The 26,781-nt window shown below is 42.9% G+C and overlaps 1 protein-coding gene across 2 annotated transcripts in view; it reads right to left on the bottom strand.

Moving 5' to 3' along the window:
* Positions 1-26,781, bottom strand: part of LOC311136459 (neural cell adhesion molecule 1-like) — a 339,193-nt gene that overhangs the window by 48,429 nt on the left and 263,983 nt on the right. For both annotated transcript variants that reach the window (XM_084170595.1, XM_084170594.1), the window contains exons 9-13: positions 14,389-14,539; positions 11,957-12,141; positions 6,777-6,873; positions 5,634-5,801; positions 4,384-4,509 (exon numbers count right to left, since the gene is read on the bottom strand). In XM_084170595.1, the coding sequence (XP_084026721.1) occupies positions 4,384-4,509; positions 5,634-5,801; positions 6,777-6,873; positions 11,957-12,141; positions 14,389-14,539 (727 nt within the window). The remainder of the gene's footprint in view (positions 1-4,383; positions 4,510-5,633; positions 5,802-6,776; positions 6,874-11,956; positions 12,142-14,388; positions 14,540-26,781) is intronic.

Genomic DNA, 26,781 nt, shown 5'->3' with positions numbered 1-26,781 from the left:
TTAGAAACTACAACATGACTAAAACAAACCTGAGTCCACATTAGAGTAATGAAATGGTATGCCGCCTGGAAAGTTTTATGAGACAAGAGATATTGTGTGAGTATATGCTTGAAGGCAAATACTCTACCAAAATGCCCCAATCAAAACTTTGAAGCAATGGTCAAGTATAATTCTTAATTCAATGACATAACAAAACAGACCAAATTCAATTGTTGAAAATAAATGTATCTACACCAGATCAGTGTTTCCCAACTCCAGTCCTCTGTGTTGTTGTCCAGGGCTACAACAAAAAGGTGTGCTGTTGGGGGTACTCAAGGACCGGAGTTGGGAAACACTGATCTACACTACTACCAATAGGTAATTCAGTATTTTTTTTACAAAGATTTCAGAAATAAATGTTTAAAAGAAATGAAAACAAAAGTCAAAGAAAATGCAAAGGAGATGAGAACTTACTTGTGAAAGTATAGCCTGAGAAGTCCAATTGAACAAAAATAGATGGGTAAACATGAAGAACAAAATCAGAAGAAATAGAAACAATGAGAACATAAATGTACAGAATGGTAGAAGTTGACTGTCCTGTCACTTCAGAATTGACTACGAAGCCTGACCGACAGTGATAATGGGATAGTTCACTTTTGTAAAGTGTATATCTATTACCAGTAAAACAAAACAAAAATGTGCCTTGCAAGTATTCTAAATTTAGAGAGCTCATGAGCCATAAAATAATAATACCTAATCAATGTACCTTATTATCAATTAGGCATGTTAAAGGGCAACTCACATTTTGACCTCATATTCATTATCTCCAGCACCAAACCAGTGTCTACATATGTGAAAATGTGATGTCACAGAGAAGCATTTTTTTTTTATCTTTTTAACATTACAGTGCATTCGGAAAGTATTCAGACCCCTTCCCTTTTTCCAGATTTTGTTACGTTACAGCCTTATTCTAAAATGGATTAAATAAAAAATGTCCTCATCAATCTACACACAATACCCCATAATGACAAAGCGAAAACAGGTTTTTAGACATTTCTTTAAATGTATTTAAAATAAAAGTATTCAGATCCTTTGCTATGAGACTAGAAATTGAGCTCAGGTGCATCCTGTTTCCATTGATCATCCTTGAGATTTTCTACAACTTGACTGGAGTCTACCTGTGGTAAATTCAATTGATTGGACATGATTTGGAAAGGCACACACTTGTCAAAATAAGGTCCCACAGTTGACAGTGCATGTCAGAGCAAAAACCAAGCCATGGTTGTCCGTAGAGATCCGAGACAGGATTTTGTCAAGGCACAGATCTGGGGAAGGGTACCAAAAGATTTCTGCAGCATTGAAGGTCCCCAAGGACACAGTGACCTCCATCATTCTTAAATGGAATAAGTTTGGAACCACCAAGACTCTTCCTAGAGCTGGCCACCCGGTCAAACTGAGCAATCGGGGGAGAAGGGCCTTGGTCAGGGGAGGTGACCAAGAATCCGATGGTCACTCTGACAGAGCTCCAGAGTTCCTCTGTGGAGATGGGAGAACCTTCCACAAGGACAACCATTCAGGCCTTTATGGTAGAGCGGCCAGACGGAAGCCACTCCTCAGTAAAAGGCACATGACAGACCGCATGGTGTTTGCCAAAAGGCACCTAAAGGACTCTCAGACCATGAGAAACAAGATTCTCTGGTCTGATGAAACCAAGATTGAACTCTTTGGCCGGAATGCCAAGCGTCACGTCTGGAGGAAACCTGGCATCATCCCTACGGTGAAGCATGGTGGTGGCAGCATCATGCTGTTGGGATGTTTTTCAGCAGCAGGGACTGGGAGACTAGTCAGGATCGAGGGAAAGCTGAACGGAGCAAAGTACAGAGCGATCCTTAATGAAAACCTGCTCCAGAGCGCTCAGGACCTCAAAATGGGGTGAAAGTTTACCTTCCAACAGGACAACAACCCTAAGCACACAGCCAAGACAACGCAGGAAGTCTCTGAATGTCCTTGAGTGGCCCATCCAGAGCCCGGACTTGAACCCGATCGAACATCTCTGGAGAGACCTGAAAATAGCTGTGCAGCGACGCTCCCCACACAACCTGACAGAGCTTGAGAGTATTTGCAGAGAATAATTTTGAGGAACTCCCCAAATACAGGTGTGCCAAGCTTGTAGCGTCATAACCAGGAAGACTCGAGGCTGTAATCGCTGCCAAAGGTGCTTCAACAAAGTACTGAGTAAAGGGTCTGAATACTTATGTAAATGTGATATTTCATTTTTTTTTATACATTTGCTAAAATTTCTAAAAAACAGTTTTGCTTTGTCATTATGGGTATTGTGTGTAGATTGATGAGTGAAAATAACTATTTAAACAATTTTAAAATAAGGCTGTAACGTAACAAAATGTGGAAATATTCAAGGGGTCTGAATACTTTCCGAATGCACTGTATGGTTAAAAAGATAAGAAGAAAGGTCCTAAAAAATGCTTCTCTGTGACATCACAGGCTACGATTAAAAGTAAGAAAAACTGGGATTTTCAAAACCTGCAACAAGTTTCTAGCGAGAGGGAGGGTATTTTCTTGCTTACCACGCCACCGCGAATCTCAGTGTTTGAAAATCACTGTTTTTAAAATGTTTTAACTTTTGATGATGCCATCGGGTATAACCTTTAAACGTAACAATTTTTTTAACAGAACGTAGAAATGTGCTGTATTATTAAACACTGGTTTGGTTCTGGAGATAATGAATATGAGGTTAAAAAGTGGTGGAGTTGCCCTTTAAGGATTCTGGACAGTACTTTTAAGGTAGGAAAACATTCAGAGCATTATGAAATCACTGTTTATCTGATAAAGGTACTCAATGCTCAAAATGACGAAGAAGTAACAGGACAAGGCATCCCTCTGGCAGCTAAGGGTGGTTGCTACAGAAGCAGAGGGTTTAAAGCACAGATTGAAGCGTGGCATGAAGCAGAACCGAATCAGACTGATTCATGCCTTAAACACAATGTGTTGAATCAGAACTGAATAAACCTTTATTACTAGCCAGCACAGCAACACCACTCAACATGACTGACAAACTAGGAGGGAGAAGACAAAAGATGGGGTCGCTATTCCATTCCAACGCTCTAATTCCTTCAGCACCTGTGTTTTGAGATGGCTACCAGTGTGTGAATCTCGCCAGATTAATATCATGCTATTTCATTACGCAGCTCTTACAAGTTCGATCCACGTACTTAATTTGTGTAAAGTGGCCTTAATAAAACAGCCAAAAAGAGGAGCAATTATAAGCTAATCAGGTAGTACATTTATCTCTAACTATGCCCGTGCTACTCTATAACAATATTTTCACTGCCTAACTTTTGGATTTTTCCGTAGGGAGAATGTGCAGAAACAACCTGTTCTTACTCTTGTGACTGCATCCGAGATTCAGAATATCAAACCTTCAGTGTTGACTTATCTGAAGATACCATTATTCTATAGGAAGGGGTTTAACATTCTATTATACTGGCAAATGCACAATGTATGGTTTTACTCCAAATTCACTATGCTTCAGAAGTTATGAAGAATTTCCCGGAGTGATGCTTCAGTAATGGTTGTGTAGTGAGTGATGCTTCAAAGCGATGTTCACACAAAACCCCTTTCAATCAATTATTAGGTAGTATCATTCATTGAGCCATCAAATATCTGTCGAGAGAAAATCTCAAAATGACAAAGGATTATGCTCTGATAACTTTTACAGTTGTCCTCATGAAGAACCGAAAAATGTTGTGGAAAAAGTTTGAGTTGTGTCGACAGAATGCAGACACACAGACACAGAGACGAGACGTTTTCTGCAGGTAGCAAAGAGGGTGGGAGGGGTGGTATATAGGGCCAGGGAAGGGGGCAAAACAGGGTCTGTCTAGCTCTCTAGAAACAACAACATCCCATGAGCAGAAGCACAAAATACTCCAGCACAGCATAAAACACTGTAGGCCTATGTGTGTGATGTATGTGTGTGTGACAAACACACACAGACACCACGGTCACAAGGAGCAGTGAAAGGGAGGGGGGAGGACAGCAACGTGGATGGCACCCCCCTTTCACCCCCTATTATCTGAAGCACTAGGTCCCTAGCCCTCCTTCCCCAACCCTTCTATGCAAACAGACACACAGGCTGGGGTCAGTTGGCAATGCATCCCAGGAGCAGAGTGGCTGGTCCATCTGAGAGATCGGAAGGGGGATGCATTATGCTTTTGGTGCAGGGGGCTTGGGGGGGGGGGATAGGTGGTCATGGCTGGATGGCTAGACTTTACTAGGTGGTGATGGGGAGGAAAAGCATAACGGTCAGGTGCGTGCTATCTCTCTGCAGGAGGGAACAGGGAAGGAGGGAGGCAGCAGGAGGGTACAGGGAAGGAGAGAAGCACTTACGGACTGGCTCAGTCTTGAAGTTCAGGGGAGGGCTGCTCTCGCCCTCGCCCTTGCCGTTGATGGCGGACATCTTGACCTCGTAGATGGTCTCGGGCTTCAGGCCAACGATGGTGATCATGCTCAGGCCTGTCGGAAGAAAAAGGGTTTTTATGAAAGCTCCATTAAAGCTATTCGCCATGGCTCCAGTCACCCGGCTGGCTGATGAAGCCCATGTCTTGGATGGCTCTAGGATGAGTGATGCGATGGTAGGGCCTGTGCTAAAAGGAGCAGAGGACAGGACAGAGTGCTGGCTGTTATTGTGATCTCCTCTCTTTCAAGGAGCAAGTCAGTGTGGTGGTGAAGAGAGTGATCGGAGAGGGGGTTTGTTGGCACAACTCTTTTTTGTGTATGAGCTGGCCCTCGTCTGTTTGAGTGAGTGTGTGGCGAGGTGTATTGCTTGACCCTGTGTGTGTGTGTGTGTGTGTGTGGGGGGGGGGGGGGGGGTATGTTAAGGTTGGTTGTGTTTGTTTCTGTGTGTGTATGTGTGTATTTTCTAGTTCATGAGTAGGTATCTGCTTGCATTCGTCAGCAGGCCTTTCACTGTGTGTGTCTGCAGAATTGCAGTAACTTGTGTGTGAACCAAGTTGATTTTAGTTTGTGTGATTCTGTGCTCGAAGGGATTCCTGTGTGTGTGTGTGTGTGTGTGTGTGTTTGTGTGTGTGTGTGTGTGCCAGCTGGCTCTTTTGTGTGTGTGTGTGTGTGTGTGTGTGTGTGTGTGTGTGTCAGGCTGGGCTCAAGGCTGACAGAACAGCCTGTCAACAATCTGCTGACATATCCCATGTGAGCGTAAGACAGACAGACAGACCGACAGATAGACACAGTGCCACATATACTCTACAGGAAGGAGATATCTGAGGGCCTGTCAGCCCCTGACAGATTTGTTATTTAGTGTGTCGTTGTGTATGTCATCATTTCGGCTGAATCACTGTGCTGACAATCAAATTCTAATATCCACCCCAATATCCTACATAGGTTTTGATATTTTATTGACATGTTATTTATCCCATTGAGATGGATTTGTCTCTTCCAAGAAAACACTGACCAAGACTCAATATGAAAGGTATTAATAATGCTCTGGCACTAGGCTATGTTTCTACAAACGGGCCTTATTCAGAACTGAAGGCTGACATTCACATTTCAACCATCTGGCATGCTTTGATAAACTGCTCAGTGTGTCTGTCTATGTGTGTGTATGTTTGTGTATGACTCACCATCCTCTGCGTCGTACTCTCTGCCGGCCCAGTCTTCACCCTGCATGCGCCACTCGGCCCGGTACTTGAGGATAGCAACGCCGCCGCTGGCATCGGGCTCCTCAAACTCCACAACGGCGGTGCTGGAGAAGGGCTCCACTCGCTCGATGGCGGGTGCCGACGGCACATCTACACAACACCACGGAAACATTCAGGTTAAATCCTGGCCCTCGAGACCCACAGGATGTGTAGCCAATCAGACTCAAGGATTTCAAAGATTCAACCAATCATATAAAGAGAAATGTGCCGGATTCATCCAATCAAAGGGCCATATATGAAGAGATCAGCCAATCACGGTTTTAAGGTTTTGGAAGTCGAATGACACTACAGGCGACGGGAGCTACATGTGAAATGATGTCTCAACTGCAAGGGAATGATCCAAATTACATCTTCCAAATTCTATTGGCAAGAACATGTTGGGGTGATATTCTGAGACGCACATGGTTTACTGGCACTGGACACAGGGCAACAATTGTAACAGCCAAATCTTTTTTACAACTAGCTTACAAAATGTACGAATGGTTCTCCCATTTGGTGCACTCACAAGCACAGCACCACTTTACTAACAAATGTGTTAAAGTGCCAGTCACCACTGTGTTGCAGATTACTAAAATAACACTTGGCCAACTACCCTTGACGTCTGCACTGCTTTATAGTCCACCAAAATAGCAGCCTTAAATTTGTACTCAACGCCCTGGAAATTATACCCATTATGTTTTTATCACAATGGCACTTCAACTGATCTTGAAGCTAAAAACACTATGTTGACCTCCAGATGTGATGTATGAAACTGACACAGAAAAATACTTGTGGTTTCTGAAGTAAAATCGAGACCAACTTCACGATGGGCCTCCGCTGAACTGTTCCAGAAATAATTGGTTGAGACTGCTTGAGGTGTGGTAACGACACTGTGTGGCTGTACTATATGCATGGCATTTACCTTCCATTTCAATTTAAATACAAACTTTCTATTGCCATCTTTGTTCAGCTATACAGTATCATAATGAATTCGCAATCAAATGTTTTAATAATGAATACATATGAATCATCTGAATAAGGGAAATCACTGTGTACAGTATCACAGAGTAAGCCATGTTGACTGACCTGCTTGGATCAGGAGGAACTCCTTGGACTCTGTTCCGATCATGTTGGTGGCTGTGCAGTTGTAGCTTCCAAAGTCATTCTGGGAATCTGGGGTGACCTGGAAGAAGAAAAAAAAACACTTCTGCATCAACAACATGTTCTTCCTTCAGTGATCTGATTTACCAAAGATGGTCTTGTTGATTACTGAGGATCTCATCGCCATGGTGCTAGCAGTGCTCTTTGTTCCTCACCGCTGGCACACGTCTTGTTCGATAATTATTGAGTAACAGGGGTGGTGGGCCCCTCTGGTGGCACCATTAACCAGGAATCTTAGGATAAATGTGCCAGCGGGTCATACAGGCCTCTTTGCCACAGAGAGCATTCTGGGTTCAGGGGAATTTTGGATGGGCTCACTCACTGCCCGAGATTCAGCACAGCAGGTCATGCATGCTGACTGTGTCTGCCCAGGTCCTGGGAACAGACTCAATGGTTGCGCACCAAATGGCATCCTATTCCCATTATAATGCATTACTTAGACTCTTGGGCTCTGGTCAAGAGTAGTGAACTATATAGGGAATAGGGTGCCATTTGGGATGCAGCTATTGACTGTGGTTTCCAAACATTTCACAAGTTTCACATGTGCTTTTATAAATGGCGAGATTAGAACCCGGGTCTCCCACGGGAGACGCCAATGTCAAAGATTTAAACCAACTAAACCAAGATAGACTACAGCCTGTCATTTCCAATGGGAACAAATTAGTCATAGTGGGCAGAACAAGCAAGGGGGTGGGCAGAGCCAAGCACGAGCTAGTGAGAACGCCTACTCCGTGAAGTGCGCGTGTGCAATAACTCAATTCACCTTTGCACTCCTTCTAAACAACATAATTTTTAACAACTTTGGCAAAGGGTAAAGTCTACAAAACTTAGTCCACTTTGTTCATAGCAGATTCTAGTTTTGGGAACAAAAAACTGTATTGAGATCAAATGTTTCATCGATGATAAAACTTGCAGAATGTCGGTCAAAATCCATCTCCTTCCATCTTCTCCCACTGCCAGCCACTGGGCTTCCTCTCTCTATCATATTTGGTAGTGAGTGGAAACACCAAGCGGATGCTTCACATTTATACATCCGGTGAAATATCTGTCTCATTGTCCTATCTGTGCCATGTCTTGACCACCTGACCAAGAGGGCCAACACTAATGTTTAAGTTGCAGGCGGGGCTACCTCATCACGTGACCACGAGCAACCATGACTGACGCATGTCCGCTAAACTTTCACGTATCTTTTCATATTTTAATGTCAACTAGGGCTGTCAAGTGATTCAAATGTAATCGAGTTTATCGCAGGATTTGCTGTGATTAATCACAATTAATCGCAAATTCATAATTAGCTCAAATTGAGCTGTAATTTACGATTTTTTTTAATACAAAAAGCATTACAAGAATATTGCCGTTGTGATTTTGTCCAAAGTAACAGTTAGCAAAATCTGGTGAATTGATAAACACACTTTCTTTAACCTCAAAGTCAACTTGTTTTGACATCGCATTGTTAATTTTTAGCTGTATAGATTATGTATGTTGAACGCTTTCAGACAATGCGATAAAAAAATAATGTGTGCACTACAATTATAAAAAGTTAACTTGAGTTAACTTGATTAACTGACAGCGCAATATTTTTATTTTTTTTAGCCCTTTTTCTCCCCAATTTTGTGATATACAATTGGTAGTTACAGTCTTTTCCTATCGCTGCAACTCCCCTACGGACTCGGGAGAGGTGAAGGTCGAGAGCCATGCGTCTTCCGAAACACGACCTTGTCAAGCCACACTGCTTCTTGACACACTGCTCACTTAACCCGGAAGCCAGCCGCACCGATGTGTTGGAGGAAACACCATCCAGCTGGCGACCGAAGTGAGCTTGTAGGTGCCCGGCCCGCCACAAGGAGCCGCTAGAGTGCGATGGGACAAAGAAATCCCGGCCGGCCAAACCCTCCCCTAACCCGGACGATGCTGGGCCAATTGTGCTGTGTCACGGCCGGGTGTGACACAGCCTGGGATCGAACCCGGGTCTGTATTGATGCCTCAAGCACTATGATGCTGTGCCTTAGACCGCTGTGCCACTCGGGAGGCAGACAGCGCAAATTTTAACATGTTAAAAAGGATTAATAAGTAAACGGAGCGCTAGCTTTTCGGTTCTTTTCACTGGGCTTCTTCCAACGGTCACTGATCAATGTATGAAGAAAAGAGGCGTGTGTCTGCAGCAGTAACACTCTGAATGGATGGCTCAGAAATACAAAATAATCATTTTTAACACACTTGAATTATTATACTCAGGTAGGTTAAGTTACCTTTTAACAAAATGACATTACAATTTGCAATTCCATATGTGGAAACATTGCTACTGCAATATGTTAACACCACCTTTTCACATGTGAGGAGAATAACAGTATTTCACCACAACGTGTGAACTTGCAATTCCACATGTGAAAGTGAGATTTCATATGTGGAGTTGTGAAAGTGAGATTTCACATGTGGAGTTTTCTTACATGTGAAACTGCAAATTAGATTTTCACATAAGATTGATTTTCACATGTGAATTTGCAATTCCACATGTGAACGTGAAATTTTCAGATGAGAAAGTTTTTCACATGTGAAACTGCATTTCTGATTTTTACATGTGAAAGTTCTTAACATGTGAAACAGCAAATTTCACATGTGCAACTGCAATTCACGTGTGGTGAAAACATGTTTTTCTTCTCACGTGAAAATGTGGTGTTAACATGTGAACTCCAAATGAAATAAATGTGAAATTTAAACTTAACATGTGAAAATGTTAAGTTTAAAAAGAAAATGTGAGACGTAAAAAAAAAAAAAATGTTTTTTTCATCCAAATGCTTTTTCCCCCCATGTGAACTTTCATGTGCCTTGAACATGTGAACTTTCATGTGTCTTAATAATAAACTCGTAGGTGATCTGTAAATATTAATTTCAAATGTTAAATAGTTAGCCTAGTTTATTTCTCACAGAGAAACAAAGGATCCTTCCTGGCCTAATGGAGGGGCTGGTCATGTCGAGAGATGGGTCCTGATTGTTCTGCCATGCCACAGGCTACTGTCTATAACAGGCAGGAGTCTCCAACAGGTAGATCGTGAGCTACCAGTAGCTCGCAGCCCACATATGAGTGGCTCGCCAAACAATTCTGAAAGTACATGCATTTTCTTCATTTGTCCCATCGCAAACTTTCATTAACAAACTCCTGGCTACTATCCAACCAAAGCCACATTGATAATACCCCACACCTGGTTAGCCATTACTGGCTTAAAAAGCCTAACTTTAAAAAATCGGCCAATTAATTCCAGCAATATTGCCAGTTGCCCCTTTCTGTCTGTTTGGTGCAGGCATTTATATATCACTCAGTATGTAGCCAGTTAGGAATGCTAGTAATGATAACCGTCTTGTGGGTAGACAGAAAGTCTTTCCGCAAAATAATTCTCAATTAAATGTTAACTGCAAAGTGGGCTTACCTGACAGAAAGATATCATGATTCTTTGTACCAATTGGGTGGTCATCATTTGTGATTTAAGAATTGAAATGCATTCCAGGTGACTACCTCATGAAACTGGTTGAGAGAATGCCAACAGTGTGCAAAGCTGTCATCAAGGCAAAGGGTGGCTACTTTGAAGAACACTTTTTTGGTTACTACATGATTCCATATGTGTTATTTCATAGTTTTGAGGTCTTCATTATTATTATACAATGTAGAAAACAGTAAAAATTAAGAAAAACCCTTGAATGAGTTGGTGTGTCCAAACTTTTGACTGGTACTGTATCTGGGGGTGGTTTGTTTTGATATTTAGTGTGTTTACCAGAGACATTTACATTTACATTTTAGTCATTTAGCAGACGCTCTTATCCAGAGCGACTTACAGGAGCAATTAGGGTTAAGTGCCTTGCTTAAGGGCACATCGACAGATTTTTCACATAGTCGGCTCGGGGATTAGAACCAGCGACCTTTCGGTTACTGGCACAACGCTCTTACCCACTAAGCTACCTGCCGCCCATAATGTGAGAGACAATGTGAAGAACAACATGTTAGGATATAGGCCAAGGACTAGATAAAGTGTATTTTTACCTAGAGATTTTCCTTATAGTAGGCTATTACTTTCACCACTTGTTTACTACACTACCGTAATCACTCAATTTAGCACATGGCCTCAAGTGAATACTTAAAGAGATGGGTGGGGCTAAGGCTTAAAAGGGTGTGAACGATGCCGAAATGGGCGTAGTAAAAAAATAGCTTTTGAGCAAGTGTAAAAAACTTTCAAGGGGATTTTCTGGTACTTGTCTACAAGGTGGAATAACAAGTTTATCACATTTCAAATAAGCATAACTTTCCCATTTCCCCCCAACTGCAGTGTATGATATACAATTTTGAAGCTCTGAGTCTGTACTTTTATAAAATGTACAGAAAAGCCAATCTTGGAAATGGTACATAAGACTCAATTGGGAAATGTAGTCACATATGTGCTGCTGGGGTTACCCAGTTCGGGCTTGCCTTAGGTGAATTGTGTTTTAACATCTGGTAATTGTATAACCCAACAGGTAGTTGTCAATCCCAGGAGGACTGCAACTACTGCTGTTACGTCCTTGAGAAAAGCACTTAAACCAAAATGGTTCAGGAAAAAAACACATACTAGTATAAATCCAGTCGTATTAATGTATTTCACTTTACATAAAAGCATCTCTATAGTACCTCAGAAAGAATTATGCCATCAATTAATATTAACATTGCAACACAATTATTCTATCTCCAGGGATACAAAATAGCCACGGTGTATTATGGTGATATAACATCCGTGTGCTATCATTTCACTGACAGTTAATTGTGAGCTAACATTACTGTCATACTTAATTTGTCAGCCTAAGTACATGTCTCACGATTTGAGCAGTTAATTACTCCCTGCTATCATTAGGAAGTTTCAGTATGTTAAATGGGTGCTCTACTTTGGTTGGATTACAGCTCAAATTAAGCTTTCAGAAAACCTGTTACTGTATCACTGCATGCAGTGCAAGGGAGTTATGCAGGAACCACAGAATGTTTGGCATTACATTGTATGGAGTGCATTCTTAAAAATGCGATATCATTCATCACATACTGTACATTCACACACTTTTGGGGCCCTCATATCCCTATTGTACCATACCTCGAGGTAGCTGACGGCTGGTGTGTTGTAGATCTTGACGTTGGTGGTGTTAGTGCTAGGCTGCTGCTGGCCATCTCTGAACCACACCACTGAGGCTCCCGGATGAGCCAGCACCTCACAGCTGATGTTGGCTGCGTTCCCTTCCCAGGTGTAGACCGCCACCGAGCCCTGGATCTTGGGAGCATCTGCAACGACACGGGGGGGGGGGGGGGGGGGGCACCGGAAGGTCGACATACAAACTTCTGCTTACAAACATACTGCACCAAACATAACAAACCATCCACCACAGACATAACATCTGTACATAGCTGAAACACTATACTGAATACTATAGAAAACTATAATACTATATTATTCAGGGTGTGGTTTTTATATTGTTTATTTCTGGATACATCTGCCACAATACCTAGGTTTAAGCACTATAAATAAAAAGTTTAACACTCAAAAAGTTGCCCATTCTGTTTTTTATCTTTCTATGAGGACATAAGGCTGTATATATCATTTGGTGAGCATAGTAACGTTGTGCTACATCATGAACTACAATCATAAAGGCTGCTGTGGTAAGTTGCATTCAGGGGTAAAAGTGATGAGCCAGCAACTGTGTAAAAATAACGCTAGATAAGACAAGAGGCTGAATCTTCATTCCAGTCACCACTACAATATCAATTTGTTTTATTATGAAATTTGTGTTTATGGACACCAATGTGAATAGTAAATAAGCTGCCGTGTAAGAAAGACTTGTATTTTATTCTTATTTGTTGTTTTATGTTTATGGTTCTTTGTTTTGCCTTCAATGTCACATGGCAAGCATAGATCAACCAGTGTTCAGTAAAAAACTCAGTACTGTGGTGTGTGGACTGCACTCACTTTCACCTATTGCTACTCTACACACCTGCTGTAACCAATTCAGTACTGTTTACTGAGCGCCACAGACTCTCCCGTCACTACCACAACACCACCACTGCTATTAAAGGTATCACCATTTATTGATCTACCACACACCCCAAAACTGTTTAAGTTAATCATGTTTAATATTGTAAGAAAGTAACCCTGGGCTTCCCTGGCCCCACATAAGCTGTGTAAAATATTGTGCTTCTCTCTCATATGTCCTTGATACTGAGGCCTCCCCTGACACTGCTAGGCCTTGATTCCGACGTCTGAAACTGGGCTCTTGATAGTATTGTGGTCCCCAGCTTTTGGGATTGATGGATATCGCTGAATCGGCAGATTCTCCATCCCTGCTCCACCAATAAGGCCTTGTTCCCTCTCTGACTCTGCAACGAGCCCAGGCCCACGACCCCGCTGTTCAATTACAGCTAAATGGATTTCTCAAAATAAACCCTGCTCTTAGCGAGAGGAGAGCTAAAACAATCATTGTTTTCATAAGATATTCATACCAAACAGACCAACATACACCGAAAGGGCCAAGACCAAACAGAAAATACATAAAAAATGTTCTATCAGCACATGAGTAGCACAAACACACGCCGCATACTACAGATAATGTGAATTGAGTGTCTCAATTGAGCGTTTTGAGTACTGTACGTGTCGATACCGGTATCATCCTATGTGTAGATGCTGTCCTGATTCTGCAATCTGGTTGGGTTTAATCTAGGAGAGAGAGAGCTTTGCTCGAGACAAAGCTGAACTAACACTGAACTAACAATCTGATTACTCACTAGCCAGACTCCAGCTAACCGCTAGTCCCTACAATACTATCAATTGTGTATTGTGATGTCATCTGATTTTCGGAGCAGATTGCCTGCGTTTTGGGGGCAAGGGAAATTCTTCTAATTAAACGTTCATTATTCTGTAAATTTTTTCATTCTCTCTCCCTTCTTCATTTTCATGTAACATTTGAATGTGCGAAATGAGATTAAGCACGATTTGGCTCTCTCTTGCCTGTGCATCTCTCTGATGTTAATGGTGCACAGCTCTGTGCTACGTACCGTTAGCTGGCTGATTTGACTGTAATCTGATCAAACAAAAAGCCCTACTGTAACTGTGCGTCTGGAACTTGTTAACATTGAAACTTACTGGCCCCTATTCAATTTGTTAGGCAGAACATTTAATTAAATCTTTGGCAAGTCTACAAAGCAATCCTTACACAGTGCTAGATACTGAACAATCCATTGAAATCTACTGACACAGCATAAAGGAAGAATCAGTGAGTCAAGGTCATTGGGTCAATGGCTTCTGGGTTAAATTTGTGTCAAATTCAAGAAGTATGTGTCTTTTGGTAACTTTTGATCTATAATTCTTTGGACTATCACTCTCTAAGACAATCTCTTCGATTTAGTCAAAAATTGCTATTCGCAAATAGTAGTGACAACTCATGGAACATTTGAAGATACAGGTAAAAAGTGATATAAGTGAAATGTGATGTGAAAAAGGGGTGACAACAAGCTAATAGAGACAGATAAGTGTCTTACAGCGCACTTCCAGGTACATGGTCTGCTGGTCCTGACCGATGGAGTTGCGGGCGGTGCAGAGGTAGTGGCCGCCATCGGTGTACTGGACATACTTCAAGGTGAGAGAGGACACCCGTGCGTGACTACGCACAACAACATTCCCATCAAGACTCTACGAGGAAGAAAAGAGAAGAACCACAATTAACACTTTGACCATTTCATGTTTTGGGATTACTCTTTGACCAATCAAGGTGTAACCTTCCTCTGTTTTATAATTTGTTATTCTTTTTTTCTGTGCACATGTCGGATTTGGATAGAATTGACTTTTAATAGATTTGTCTTTCTTTACTTAATTCCTTAACAAAATGCTGCCAAATAAAGATGGCAAGCTTCCACCGGACTGAGACAGAGATATATATATTTTTTTGTAGGCTGCTTTGCAGGAGGTGGCGGGAGAACCAAACACATTAATAATGGAGCACATCAATGCAGCAGGTTCTAAAAGCATGGCCGGAAAAAAATCCATTAACCGCTTTTCTTCCAGCTTCTTTTGGGCTACACACAGCCTCACACCAATGGGCAGAAATACATCTACTTGCTAAGCTACTAACTCTATAGGACTATTTTATAAACAGCATTTCACACACTTCAGCTTTTCCATTATTTCAATAATAGATCAAGATTTTATATTTGACCCCCCTCCCCATTGCGTGGTCTTCCCAATTAAGAGTTTTGAGTACTGTACGCGTCGATACCGGCATCATCCTATGTGTACATACTGTCCCGATTCTGCAATCTGGTTGGGTTTAATCTAGGAGGTAGAGAGCGTTGCTCGAGACAAAGCACCCTTTCTTATAGCTAATTACTGCACTAACACTGAACATCCCTGAACTAACAACACTGAACTAACAACCTGATTACTCACTAGCCAGACTCTAGCTAACCACTAGTCCCTACAATCTTATCAATTGTGTATTGTGATGCTATCTGGTTTTCGGAGCAGATTGCCTGTGTTCATTATTCGGGACGTATTTTTTCTCTCTCCCATCTTCATATTCATAAAACATTTGAATGTGTGAAATGAGCTTGAACACGATTTGATTCTCTCTTACCTGTGCATCTCTCTGATGGTAATCGTGCACTGCTCTGTGCTACGTACCGTTAGCTGACTGAAGTGACTGTAATCTGATCAAACAAAAAGCCCTAACTGTGCATCTGGAACTTGTTAACGTTGAAACTTACTGGTCCCTATTCCATTTGTTAGGCAGAAAATTCAATTCAATCTTTGGCAAGTCTATAAAACCGTCCTTACACAGTGCTAGATACTGTGAACAATCCAACAATCCCTCCCTATTGTGTTTTGTTCTCTGTGTAGTGACAATGGCTGTGCAGCACTTTAAAAACTGAGCGCGCTAAGGATCTGAGGGGTGTCCTATAACCTTCTCAAAGGGCAACATTAATCTTGTGTTAAGGGAATGTTAGAGCAAGCATCTGCTCCTGTGTCTTATGAGCCTGAATAGAAATAAGGTAATAGAGGGTATTATTGTTCTGATTATAATAAACTGAAAAAGCTGATGGCCCAATACAGACGTAGGATCTTAACTTGAGCCAGTTTGCTACAGCAGGAAAATAATCTTGCAGCAACAGGAAATGTACATTATTATGTGGAATATTATAATTAATGGACATTTATGTAGGGTTTGATACATTTTTCATAAGGGAAAATCAAGTCTGAAATATCAAAGTGGAAATTACAAACATCAGAAGCCTTTTTAAACTTCAAATACACTACAAGTTTTAAAGTTCTCCTTCAACAGGGTAATCAAATTAAGATCCTACATCTGTAGTTATTTGAACATCTAAAGCTTGCTCCAATAAGACAAAATGTTCAGATTTTGAAGTTTCAGTGCAAACCTAAGTGCAAAGGACTGCTTCATTACTCTATGATAAAGAGCTATTTCAATTACAAAATCAGAATGGTACAGACACTCAATTTAATGGGCAGGTTGGATAATGAATGGCACATGCTGATATGATGGTAAACATGAAAGTTAATTGACTGTGCACCACTCACTGGCCCAATGTGACCAGTTTTAACCATTCAAGAGAAGTCTCTTCCGTGACACGTTTTAATCAATTTTTTGTCATGCCAGCTGACACCCTATTACATAAGCTGTCAACAGATGTGAGATGTTTATCATGCTCGTATGTCACGATCGTCTTCCAAAGGAGTAGACCAAAGCGCAGCGCGTTGAGCGAACATGACTTTATTAATTAAAGTGCCAAAACAATAGACGATACGTAAAGTCCACAGTAACAATGACTGACAAGGAACAAAAACCCACAACCACAAGGTGAAAACACACAGTTTAAATATGGCTCCCAATCAGAGATAACGAGCCGACAGCTGACACTCGTTACCTCCGATTGGGAGTCATTGACCAAACAAGGAAACATAACCCAATAGACAACCCACCAAAACAGAACACAACAAAACGAACACACCCTGGCTCAACATACAAAGTCCCGGAGCCAGAGCGTGACAGTACCCCCCCCTAAAGGCGCGGACTGCGACCGCGCCTCCAAAACCCCAAACAGGGGAGGGCTGGGTGGGTGTTGCTCCTCGGAGGCGGCTCCGGCTCCGGGCTTGACCACCACCCCTCTTCAATCCCCCCGTAGCGCCCCCAGTCCGATCTGACCCAGCTGGTAGGATTTGGACTGACGACGCACACACCTGGCTTGGCGCGTGAGGCAGGAACGGACCGGACCTGGCCGACGATACGCACCCTAGACTTGATGCGTGGATTCGGAACTACCCTCACCAGGCTGACGACTCGCATCCCTGGCTTGGTGCGAGTAGCAGGAATGGGCTGGATCAGGCTGACGGCTCGCACCCTTGGCTTGGTGCGAGTAGCAGGGACGAGCTGAACCAGGCTGACGACTCGCACCCTTGGCTTGGTGCGAGTAGCAGGAACGGGCTGAACCAGGCTGACGACTCGCACCCTTGGCTTGGTGCGAGTAGCAGGAACGGGCTGGACCAGGCCGACGACTCGTACCCCTGGCTTGGTGCGAGTAGCAGGAACGGGCTGAACCAGGCTGACGACTCGCACCCTTGGCTTGGTGCGAGTAGCAGGAACGGGCTGGACCAGGCTGACGACTCGCACCCTTGGCTTCGTGCGTGGAGCAGGAACAGGCTGAACAGGGCTGGCGACGCACACCGTAGGCTTCGTGCGTGGAGCAGGAACAGGCTGAACAGGGCTGGCGACGCACACCGTAGACTTCGTGCGTGGAGCAGGAACAGGCTGAACAGGGCTGGCGACGCACACCGTAGGCTTCGTGCGTGGAGCTGGAACAGGCCTCACCGGACTGTGGAGACGGATAGGAGACCTGGAGCGAAGAGCGGCCACCACCCGTCCTGGCTGGATGCCTACCCTCACACACTCTGCGTGAGGCATCCGCACAGGACGTACAGGGCTGTGAACCCGTACCGACATGACAGCACGCGATACGGGAGCAGGATATCCGGGACCGCGGAGAGGCACTGGAGACCTCGAGCGTAGATCCGGCACACTCCGTCCTGGCTGCATCCCCCCCTTCGCACGACACGTGCGGGGTGCTTGCACCGGACGTACAGGACTGTGCCGGACCACTCGTGGCACAGTACGCTGCTCCGCATACCGCGGAACCTGCCCCGTCCCACGCTGCCATGCCTGAGTACGGGAAGTTGGTTCCGCTCTACCTCCAGGCCTTGCCAACCTGCCTTCTGCCTCCCAACACCCGGTGACCACCTCTCCAAAACGTCCTGTAGCAGCCGCCTGCTGCCCAGCCGCCCAAGCCATGTGCCCCCCCCAAAAACGTTTTGGGGTTGCCTCTCGTCCTTCCGACGATGGCCCTGCTGACGCCGTTGCTCCTCTCCTGCCAGGTTCTCCCCCTTCATCGCCCTCCGGTACCGGACGGCCTCCTCCTGCGTAATATGTCCCCAGCCGAGGAGGACATCCACCAGCGTTCTCTCCTGCGGGTGTTCCTGTATACGCTGCTTGGTCCTTTTGTGGTGGGTTTTTCTGTCACGATCGTCTTCCAAAGGAGTAGACCAAAGCGCAGCGCGTTGAGCGAACATGACTTTATTAATTAAAGTGCCAAAACAATAGACGATACGTAAAGTCCACAGTAACAATGACTGACAAGGAACAAAAACCCACAACCACAAGGTGAAAACACACAGTTTAAATATGGCTCCCAATCAGAGATAACGAGCCGACAGCTGACACTCGTTACCTCCGATTTAGGAGTCATTGACCAAACAAGGAAACATAACCCAATAGACAAACCAACAAAACAGAACACAACAAAACGAACACACCCTGGCTCAACATACAAAGTCCCGGAGCCAGAGCGTGACATCGTAGTGTCAGTAGTGTGCTTATACATGTCAAACTGAGTCACGCCATCTTGCAAATAATTACATGGCAAGCAGAATGCCAGTCTCAAAATAGGTGTGTTGACCTTAACAAATCTAATGAGTAAAGGGAGCATCATTACTTATCTGGAGAGTCTATGTATCTCACAGTCTTCCTAAATCAATAGCAGCGATATGTATATAATATAAAAAATATATAATATGCCATTTAGCAGACGCTTTTATCCAAAGCGACTTACAGTCATGCGTGCATAAATTTTTACGTATGGGTGGTCCCGGGGATCGAACCCACTACCCTGGCGTTACAAGCGCCATGCTCTACCAATTGAGCTACAGAGGACCACATGTACATCATTATGAGAATCTAATCATTGGACCAGTTGTGGGAAATAGTCAGCAATTGATCTTCTGGTCAATGTTCCTGAGCCAGACTTCTTTATTATATATGACATTGTGACAGCTTTGGGAGGTCTTCTTAAGTCTACAAATTACTTGTGCGATGGCCAGAGGGGATTTGGTCTGTATTGCACATTTGGGGCTTTGCAATTCAATCTATTCAGTAAGTCGATTTAAGGTAGGATGGATTAGTCATGAGCCAAAGGCATTGAGGGCTTTAAATTACAGACAGGCTTTTTGGAGCGTGGATCCGATCCCGTTTCCGCCTCACAATCCTTAACCTGTTAGTATGCAAGGCTGTCTACAGAGCAGCTTCCCTCGCCTAGTAATTGGCGGTAAGTTGTACATGCAGGGCCTATCGCATTACATGTGTTCCGAGGCGGGGGGAAAATGTCATATATAAGCAGTGTGCACACCGCTTTACATTGTGAGCGTCGGTCACTGGCGAGGCTCATGTCACACCCTCCCCTTGTGCAGCTCTTCTTGTGTTGTCACATCAAGAGAAACAGGAGAGAGAGTGAGGGAGCTTTTGCAAGAGGGAGGCTCTGCAGCGTGGCCCCATAATGCAATTCTGTGTCTGGCTCTTATCTCCTCTAATAAAAAGCGCAGAAGCATAATTCTGCCAACCCCTTTTTCTCATTCCACTCAATTCAAGGAAAATAGGACGGCTAGCTGAGCCCGGGTACAAGAGTGAAAAACACAGCTTGGTTTCTCTCTCAGCCTTCAGAAGCAGTCGTACCTGCTGGGGGCGGACGTCTCATTTCTCTCTCAAAAGGTGTCCGGAGGAGGCCGGTTGGATGCTAGAGTATTGATCACCTGAGACCTGAATTAATAATAAGCTACTTTTTCCAGTGAATTGAACTTTGAGTATTTTTTTTGTAAAATTCATGATTCATGAAAGGTTTATAACGGCTTGCAAGATGATTAACTCGTTTTAATCTGGAGTTAATGCTCTGGGAATCCTATTTTCCCCATCACACACCATCCATATGCCACTGAATCATTCATTTAAAGCACACATGTTGATGAATACACTGAACCAAACAAAAACATTTATGCCTTGTGTGACAGAGGCATTGCGGTGGTTGAGCAAATGCCTTGGATATTTACCACAAAGGCATGCGCATTTTTTAAATTCTTATATTGGTTTTGGTTCTGTCTGGCATCTGGCCTCACATTACTATAAAATATCTTATCAGCTTTAATCATAGTCTTTCTTTCTTTCTTTCTTTCTTTCTTTCTTTCTTTCTTTCTTTCTTTCTTTCTTTCTTTCTTTCTTTCTTTCTTTCTTTCTTTCAAGCAGTGGATTAGACAGCATTAAGGTGCATCTCTATTTTAGGGTTTTATTTGTGCATTCTACAGTTTGGCTGGTTAGTGTTTTCAAAAGGCACAGCTAGATTGGCTGGGCTTGGTCCACGGCAGAGCACAGAGCGTTGGCTAATTTAAGCTTTTCATTGGTGCCTGGCTAGCCCCAGTCCCTTGACAGGACTCTGTCACCCTAAGAAAGTTGCTCTAAGGCATTGGGGCAAACTGCTTTGTGGGAACTTTCGACGTGCTCGTAATAAGTGGTTATGAAACCAAAGTTATGAGAGGAATTAATGCAATATGAGGAGGGACCGAACTTGAGGGCAAGTCGCAAATTAGCAATCAAAACATGAAATGAAAAATGTACGTTCAAAAGGAAGCGTCTCATTTCATATTCCTGAATTTGACTTCATTAGTCTGGAATCGTATTGGTGCCCGATTTTGGGGAGTTTGAGGAGAAACTTTGGAGAGAAAGCCAACAAGGATGCTCTGTAGTGAACAGGGTTAGTCTACTATGAGACTGGCTAGGTGTTAAGCACTGAATCTAGGATCTGGCTACGTGTTTAGTAACCATACCTCGTACGTCTCGGGGCGAGTCCAAGAAGCCTTGAGGGGACAAACACGACACATGTTAGATGCTGCCAATGCAGCCTGGATTTGACCTGTAGCAGTGAAATGAGCTCATGTTCAAAACAAAGATGCATGGAGTTTAATGAGAATATACATATTACTCAAACATTTAGATTGAACCATTTATTTTAGGTGATTAAACCCTCACAGTTGAACAACAGAGCCAAACATTGACGTAGCATTTACTGTAGGTCTTCAGGCAAAGCTAAAGTTAAGGCTATTACTTGAGCACAATATTGTTATAGATTTTGTTTTTAAATTGCCCTCAAACATTGTGCTTTTATTACCGTCAACAGCTTAATCAATGCCAAGAGCTTCAGCTTGAAGTTGTTTTCCATGTTATCATCCCATCCCATAACAAAACAACATAATCAACAACCAAAGGACAGACACTGGATGCAGTTTCAAGGCTTGAAAAGGATTTTAAAAAAGAATTTGAAAGGGGAATTTGTGATATTCCATGACGAGGGGTGTCAAGCCAACAGCATTCCGACATGGCTACTATTCAGAGGAGACATGTCTGGGATGGGGTGAAAGGCCACCTGCACAACGGGACAAATGCCAAACCATGGCTTCCTCTGCAATACATAATGGGAGACTTTTTTGGCTAAATAGTAGGGAATATTGTTGTCAGGATAATCTACACCTTGATTATTACCTTTAGTCAGTGGCGACCCGTCATTCAGGGCAGGTGGGGCAGAGCCCCTCCTGTTTTGAGCCCCACCAGTTTAGCAAAAAATAATAATTAAAAATAATAATAATTAGGCCTGTTTTGCATCTTATTTTGGCATTAATTAGTGTCACAATTCAGTTTGCAAACAATGTAAAAATAAAATAAAAAACCCTTGAGTTAATAAAGCCGCATACAAACATGTTCTCTTTCTTGCTCCAAAATGCAGGTGTTTCAGCCTAGCTCAGTGCTTTCTGTGGTGGTGGGGCGGGCAGCCAGCGAAAATACAGAGCGTAGGCATTGGTAATATTCTCTAGTTGAGCCGTGATTTAGTCAGTGTTCTGTCACTCATGGGGACACTACGTCAACAATGAGTGGTTTGGAAGGAATCAGTGACTAACTGCGAGTGTCACAAAGCAATCACTATTTTGCTTCCCCTGTCTGCTATTCGGTGGAGAGCGTGTGTGGTCCAAGTCTGGGTTTAAGGATTTAAAAACATCTGTCTGAAAGGGTCTCTTTTCGAAACTTAAAAGAATAACATTCACACGCAACACCATAGGCCAGAAAAGGTTGAATACATTGGCCATGCTGTTAATCCAGCATGACGTCTGCCGCGTTCAAAACAACTAGAAACTCGGAACTGGGAAATCTCAGACTTCAGTGCATTCAAGACAACTGGGAACTTGGAAAAAAAAAGAGCTCCAACTGGGAAAATACGTTTTGAACGGTTTTGAAGTCAGGAACTTGGGCCTCTTTCTAGAGCTCCGACCTGAAAAATCACTGACGTCATGATTCAACCTCGAGTTCCCAGTTGTCTTGAAAGCACCATAAATCCAGAGAATGACAGAATTTGATGACAAAGTTTGATGACAAAGATTGCCCACAAGAAGGACTGAGCACAGCACAACAACGGTGAGTCCAAAAATATGTATTGTATGCTGCTGCATAAATTATGTAATATGCCAGGGAGATACTGTATGTATACTGTAGCTAAGAAAGTAATACTAAGTGTATGTTGGGTAGTAAGCTGTTAGTAGTGTGTCTCACCCTAATAATTTGGGCCCTCTCCCCCTCAGAACTTAGCCTACTGTTCTGACTTAGTGGTGCAAATGTAGCCTATAGCCTGTTTTAGAAAAATGTCATCATCGAATTTACATTTTACATTTTAATCATTTAGCAGACGCTCTTATCCAGAGCGACTTACAGGAGCAATTAGGGTTAAGTGCCTTGCTCAAGGGCACATCGACAGATTTTTCACCTAGTTGGCTCGGGGATTAGAACCAGCGACCTTTCGGTTACTGGCACAACGCTCTTAACCACTAAGCTACCTGCCGCCCCGAATATTGTAAGAGCTTTCATTGTCTGCTTGAATACCCCCATTATTTATCCTACAGTTTCTGACTTGGTGTACAGGGAGAATACTGTAAGAACGGCCAATGTTCTGAATTCTGTCGCTGTCCATTTAAAAAGTGCTGAACAAATAGGCTATCGACTACGTCCGTCTTAGCTCGCTCATTTTAAATCAAAATTACAGCGTGCCTCTTATCCGCTCATCGTTGCCTTATGCCATAGTTTGTACATCTAAATTGTCATATTGCTTATATAGGTCTATGTCATTAGTATCGTATTAATCCTTTTAGGCAATGTTGGAATTATGCATTTCATTGTTTCGCTTACCTCGTGTATTATAATTAGCTAATGTGGTTTTCTTCACGAGGAGGCGATACTATATAATGTTGTTGGGTCTGTAACCATGTTTGCCAGTGATTCTCTTCCCATTCAGATATATTTTTTTCAACAAAAGGTTCAGTAATAGACCCATGTAATTCCAGTTGATATTGCGAAGGTTGTTTTGTTTGCACTGTGCGTCGGTACATTGTCTATAAAAGTGGGTCCTCGTGATTGTATTTTACTTCCTTTTAGACCACATATACCTAATAAAATACTTTAAATGGTAGGCTAGCAGTCTCTCTTTCTCTGTGTGTGTGTGTGGTGACTTAAAGAAGAGTAAAGTCAAGGCCTCAACATCTTGCTGAATTGATCTGAACTAACATCTATGCATCTCTGTCGGTGTCCATTTTGAAAGTACTGAACAAATAGGCCTACCTCGTCGCAGCTCGTTTGCTTGCACTTGCTTATTCTTAGAGCTAAGTGTTAATGATATAAGAACAAACATTATCAATTTATTGAATATAAATGTAATAATGTGTGTGTATGGTTCAAAAGTCAAAACTCATGCCGGCATGCGTTATTATTGAAGGAGAACGTTTTTATCGAGTTACACAAATCCACAAGGAGTCAGTAGAAACCATATTTATTTAAACAAGTCAGCCATATCAGCTATGTTTTTTAAATAGGCAGTAAATAAGGCTGAATGAACTGTTTGGCTGCCAGATGAGGCTCTGCTGATAGACAGGTGTAGCGGTGGTAAGGATTCACTCCATGGTGCTGAAAGGAAAACTCTGCTGCCGGGACAGCTTTATGTAGGCCCTAACAGTTTGTGGCCACCGTTTGTCACTATTATAGTGCAATTCATGTATTGTTTAATGTTATGTAGTGACTTTGCTGGCATGCATCGGAAAGAAAATTGGTTGAGGTTGATCCACCAAGATTTACATACTAAAATCACCACTGCCTTTAGTTTCGAACTTTAATACCAATTAATGTCACACATTTAAAGAACCCCTTTTCTTAACTTTTCTTTCTAAACTAATTTGTTTTAGAACCCCTGATACTTGCTGCATTGAAAGATTGTCCCAAAACCTTCAACCTTGCCAGGTGGTTTTCATGCAACAATGGGATCTATTCCTCAAGTAATTTGGACATGACAGTGTGACATTCAAAAAGCAGTCCCTTTTAGTTTGAGATACATTAGGAATCAATAGATTCATTCTTCGGTGGAAAATGACATATCTGCCACTGCGTGTCATGATGAATATGTATTCGTAGTGTATGGTCTCACAGATTTGATCCACAACTTTGATATATCAAAAGGGACATGAATGGAAGATGGAGTGAGGCTGGAGGGGACTCATCCAATGATCGATGGCGGAATGACAATGAACCAATATAATCTTTGAAAGCTTTTATCACAGGAACAGCAGGATTTTCCCATTACAGAGGGCGTTAAATCAAATCCTCTGTGACACTCGGAAGGGGGAAAAAGAAAAGGGCAGACAAATACAAAGTGAACGGGAGGCGATAGACCCTGGCGTTATTGAGCAGTGACGAAGCAATGTTATCCAGGTGGATCATTCATGTTAGTGGAGGACAGTGTTATATGAGTTTTACACCTAACTAGAAGGGAAGATGGGCCAGATATGACAATACAATCCAGAATATCAATCAAGTGACAATAAAGCTTTTATAGTCAGTTCTATTATTACAAAATGTATTCCAAATCTGTTCAAGTCATATGTGATAAATATAGCATGGTGGAACATCTCCAGTTATCTCCAGCAAGGGATGGTTGTGTGGTCATTGAAGGGAGTGTGAGCTGGTAGGTGTTTTGACACCCTCCCCCACATCATCTTGATGGCTCTGGGGTGAGGTTTCCCCTAGATACAGATCTAGGATCAGCTTTCCCTCCCCTAATACTAACCTTAACCATTAGTGGGGAAAATATAAAACTGACCCAAGATCAGAGTTGAGGAAACTTCACCCCCCATCATCATGATGTGCCTCCTTCACAGCCAGCCCATTACAAAGCATTACCTCGCTACTTATTAGGGAGTCAAGCATGACCTTTTAGTGAGGGAAATGCTGCAGGACATTCACACATCCTCTTTAAACGTCAAAGCCTCCAGCTACCGGTGCTGACAAAGAAGCCAACAGAGCCCACCAGCGTACGAAAGCTTCGAGAATGTAATATTCAAGCCTAGTAACCACTAGTCCCAGGTCAACTGAGGATAAATGCTAGGTTGGCAATTTGCTATCTATTCTGTGTTTGTTTGAATAGCAATGGCTTGCAATGGCTTTTCATGGTCCTTCGACCCAGATACAGTGGGGAAAAAAAGTATTTAGTCAGCCACCAATTGTGCAAGTTCTCCCACTTAAAAAGATGAGAGAGGCCTGTGAATTTCATCATAGGTACACGTCAACTATGACAGACAAATTGAGAAGAAAAAAAATCCAGAAAATCACATTGTAGGATTTTTTATGAATTTATTTGCAAATTATGGTGGAAAATAAGTATTTGGTCACCTACAAACAAGCAAGATTTCTGGCTCTCACAGACCTGTAACTTCTTCTTTAAGAGGCTCCTCTGTCCTCCACTCGTTACCTGTATTAATGGCACCTGTTTGAACTTGTTATCAGTATAAAAGACACCTGTCCACAACCTCAAACAGTCACACTCCAAACTCCACTATGGCCAAGACCAAAGAGTTGTCAAAGGACACCACAAACAAAATTGTAGACCTGCACCAGGCTGGGAAGACTGAATCTGCAATAGGTAAGCAGCTTGGTTTGAAGAAATCAACTGTTGGAGCAATTATTAGGAAATGGAAGACATACAAGACCACTGATAATCTCCCTCGATCTGGGGCTCCACGCAAGATCTCACCCTGTGGGGTCAAAATGATCACAAGAACGGTGAGCAAAAATCCCAGAACCACACGGGGGGACCTAGTGAATGACCTGCAGAGAGCTGGGACCAAAGTAACAAAGCCTACCATCAGTAACACACTACGCCGCCAGGGACTCAAATCCTGCAGTGCCAGACGTGTCCCCCTGCTTAAGCCAGTACATGTCCAGGCCCGTCTGAAGTTTGCTAGAGTGCATTTGGATGATCCAGAAGAGGATTGGGAGAATGTCATATAGTCAGATGAAACCAAAATAGAACTTTTTGGTAAAAACTCAACTCGTCGTGTTTGGAGGACAAAGAATGCTGAGTTGCATCCAAAGAACACCATACCTACTGTGAAGCATGGGGGTGGAAACATGCTTTGGGGCTGTTTTTTCTGCAAAGGGACCAGGACGACTGATCCGTGTAAAG

This window comes from Coregonus lavaretus (genome assembly GCF_964263955.1).
Source record: "Coregonus lavaretus genome assembly, chromosome: 10".
In the NCBI taxonomy this organism is placed as follows: Eukaryota; Metazoa; Chordata; class Actinopteri; order Salmoniformes; family Salmonidae; genus Coregonus; species Coregonus lavaretus.
The sequence above is the reverse complement of the archived record's forward strand: the minus strand, read 5'-3'. Positions and strand labels throughout refer to the sequence as shown.